Source organism: Salpingoeca rosetta (genome assembly GCF_000188695.1).
Source record: "Salpingoeca rosetta unplaced genomic scaffold supercont1.2, whole genome shotgun sequence".
NCBI lineage: Eukaryota > Choanoflagellata > Craspedida > Salpingoecidae > Salpingoeca > Salpingoeca rosetta.
Window position 1 is genome coordinate 1,336,309 of NW_004754932.1, and position 3,192 is coordinate 1,339,500.

Sequence of the window (3,192 nt, forward strand, 5' to 3'; positions counted from 1 at the left end):
ACACACACACACACACAGACACACACACACACACACACACACACACACACACACACACACACACACACACACACACACACACACACACACACACACACACACAGCACGACGACTCAGTCATCCAGTCATCCACTGTCCCCGACAGCACAAGGTGGACGCCAGTGGTGCCTGAGTGAAAATCTTTCTTGTAAACGGTCATTTTTCTGTTCTGGGAAAAGTGAAGCAACGACCAGTCGCGGACGACGAAGGTGTGTGCGGGGTGTTTGGTTTGGCTGCGCCACCCTCCCTCCTCCTCCCTTCGTCCTCTATTTGTTTGTTTGCCTCGTCCTCCCTGCCTGCCTGCCTGCCTGCCTGCCTGCCTGCCTTCCACCGGTGGGGTTGTGGAACGTGGCTGAAAACGCGTGTGCTGTATCGTGTGCACTCGCTGTGTTCTCTTGTTTTTGTTGTCGTGTGCGTGCGTGGTTGTGGTTGTGGTTGTGGTTGTGGTTGTGGTTGTGGTTGTGGTTGTGGTTGTGGTTGTGTGTGTTGTATGGGCCTTACCGTCTCCTCTCAACACATCCACGCAACACGCAAAAACAGTCAGACGTGCTTTCTATTACCGCCTTCCATCAGCAACCTTCACAATGAGTAAGCGTCGTGTGCGCTCGTGTGTGCGTGTGTACGCTCATGTGTGTGCGTGGTGTGCCGCGTTCTCCCGTTTACACGAGTGTGTTTTCAGTGTGGTTGTTTGGTTGCATGCTTTGAGTCTTGTTAGTCTCTGGCGCCACAAGCTCGCCTTTGTTTCCCTTCCTCATTCTCTTCGCCTTCGCCTAATGCTACCCCCGCCTCCGTCCATGTCGCATTTCCCCAATGCAACAGCCAAGGGATTCCCTGGACTCGACGCTCTCGATGACGACGAGCTCGACACACTCGGCTCCCAGCCGTGAGTTGCGCCGCCATGTCGTGTGTGTGTGTATGTATGTATGTGTGTATGTATGTATGTATGTATGTATGTATGTATGTATGTATGTATGTATGTATGTATGTATGTATGTGTGTGTTTTCAGTTGATGTATGCGCCTCTTTCTCCCTTCCACCCACATCACACACACACACACACACACACACACACACACTCACACTACCTTCTCCTTCCCCCCCGGCGGTGATTCAGCTGGAACTGGGGCCGTATCAGCCGCGATGAGGCCGTCAAGGAGCTCTCTGGCAAGCCGGTGGGTGCTTTCATTGTGACACGCGGTGTTGGGCGGGCCTGTTGCCAAACTGCCTTGTTTTCCTTTGGTGTGTGTGTGCGTATACTTGTTCTGATACGTGCTTATTCCAAAATGCATACGTATTCTGTCTTGCTGCACGTTCTCGTCGGTCATAGTGGGAATGCTGTGGGAATGTACCAACCTCTTGCTCCCTTGGTGTGCTGCGTTGTGCTAACAAAACACGTGCCACATGCGTTGTGTGTTAATGTGTTCATAGGAGGGCACCTTCCTCGTGCGCATGAGCCAGTCCCAGGACGATGCGTACTCCATCTCTGTTGTGTAAGTCGGCGGTTTTGGTTTTCAGCACACCACATGGGTTCGCGTTCCTTTCTGTCTCCATAGCGCGCTCGCTTCAGCTACACTTGTACACTTGTACACTTGTACATGCCACTCCCTCATACACGACACCCACGTGTACGCAAATACGCACACTCACATGCCTACGCACGCACACACCCATGCCCGTGCAATCCCGCATGGCACTGTTTGGTCAACAGGCAAGATGGACAGGTCCGACACATTCGCGTCCTCAGCGTCGAGGGCGGCTTCTGCATCAAGTGCGAAACACATTCACAGAGACAGAGCACACACACACACATACACACACACACACACACACACACACACACACAAATTATACCACTTGGGCATATCGCTTCGCTTGCGTTGCATGTTGTTTGGCCGCGGCTTGCGTGTTTGTTTTCTCTCTGCATTTCCTCACATTTCATACGTGCGCTTGTTGGCCACCGACAGCAAAGCTGATGCCCCCTGCGAGACAATTGCAGATCTGATTGCAGAGAAGCAGGGCGAGAAGATCAAGAGCAAGTGAGTTGGCGCGAACCTTTTCGTGTTATCATGCTTTTTTTTTTTTCGGGCGTGGTTGATGTTGCCTGTTTGGCGTTTTGCCTTTGCACAACCACGTGCCGTCGAGTGTATCCTCTTGTCCCGAGTTTTTCGCAGTTGCTACATCGTTCTGCAAGCAGGGCAAGCGTTGCACGAGACAACGTCTGTCATCCGATGTTTCTCACCCCCAGCCATTCATCTCAACAGGCTGCAGGGCGAGACCACCAAGGAGACCGTTCTCCTGCGCCACCCACACCCCTGTAAGCTTCAGCCCGTTGTCGCTCTCACGCGTGTGTCTCATGCATGTGGATGCACGCAAAGCACACACATGCACGCACATTTCACCTTCTGTGTGTGTGTGTGTGTCTCTCTCTCGCTCACACACGCACACACACACACACACTCTCTCTCTGTCTCTCTCTGTTCTCTCTCTTTCTCTCATATGCACCTGTACGCTCACGCTTGGCCCACCCACACCTCCGGCACCACAAATCATGGCAGTCCCTGAGGATGATGCTGTTGTCTTCGATGGCAAGTCCTTCCTCAGCAAATAAGGCGGAGCCCACGTCCATTTCAGTGTTCACGTGACACGTCCGCGTGTCTGCAGCCCGCGGTTCGTGTTACGGCCTACCCTTCTCTTCTTCCCACCATCTCTGACCCTTGCCTGCATATGCACATGCGCGAGGATGTCAGCACCCCCCCCCCCTTGTTTCGTGTTGCTGACGTTCTCGTTTTGCTTCTTTGCCTGTTTCATTTACCCACGCGCGGTGTTGTTTCTTCCAAGTCTCGATGTCGTGTGATGTGCTGCGTTTATCCTTCGTTTGTGTGTGTTTGTGTGCGTATGCACGTTTTGTGTGCCCTCCTCCTCCGCGGTGCGTTGTTGTTGCTGCGTGGTTGTGTTGCTGTCGTCTGGGTTTGATTGGTTGTTGTCTCTCTTACCGCATTCTTGCATTGCATGCCCAAGATCCAACCGAATCACACAGCCTACACAAAGTGCGCATGGGAATCAAGTGTGTGTGTGCAGAGGTGGGGCTATGTGTGTGTGTGTGTGTGTGTGTGTGTGTGTGTGTGTGTGTGTGTGTGTGTGTGTGTGTGAGTG

The 3,192-nt window shown here is 52.9% G+C and overlaps 1 protein-coding gene across 1 annotated transcript; it reads left to right on the forward strand.

Annotated features, from left to right (window-relative positions):
* Window positions 1-204: 204 nt before the first annotated feature.
* Window positions 205-3,089, forward strand: PTSG_00866 (uncharacterized protein). Its single transcript, XM_004998277.1, has 9 exons — window positions 205-248; window positions 580-627; window positions 859-922; window positions 1,154-1,211; window positions 1,468-1,529; window positions 1,748-1,807; window positions 2,004-2,075; window positions 2,301-2,353; window positions 2,595-3,089. The coding sequence occupies exons 2-9, from the start codon at window positions 624-626 to the stop codon at window positions 2,645-2,647; spliced, it is 426 nt and encodes a 141-aa protein (XP_004998334.1). The 5' UTR covers window positions 205-248; window positions 580-623; the 3' UTR covers window positions 2,648-3,089.
* The last annotated feature ends 103 nt before the right edge of the window (window positions 3,090-3,192 follow it).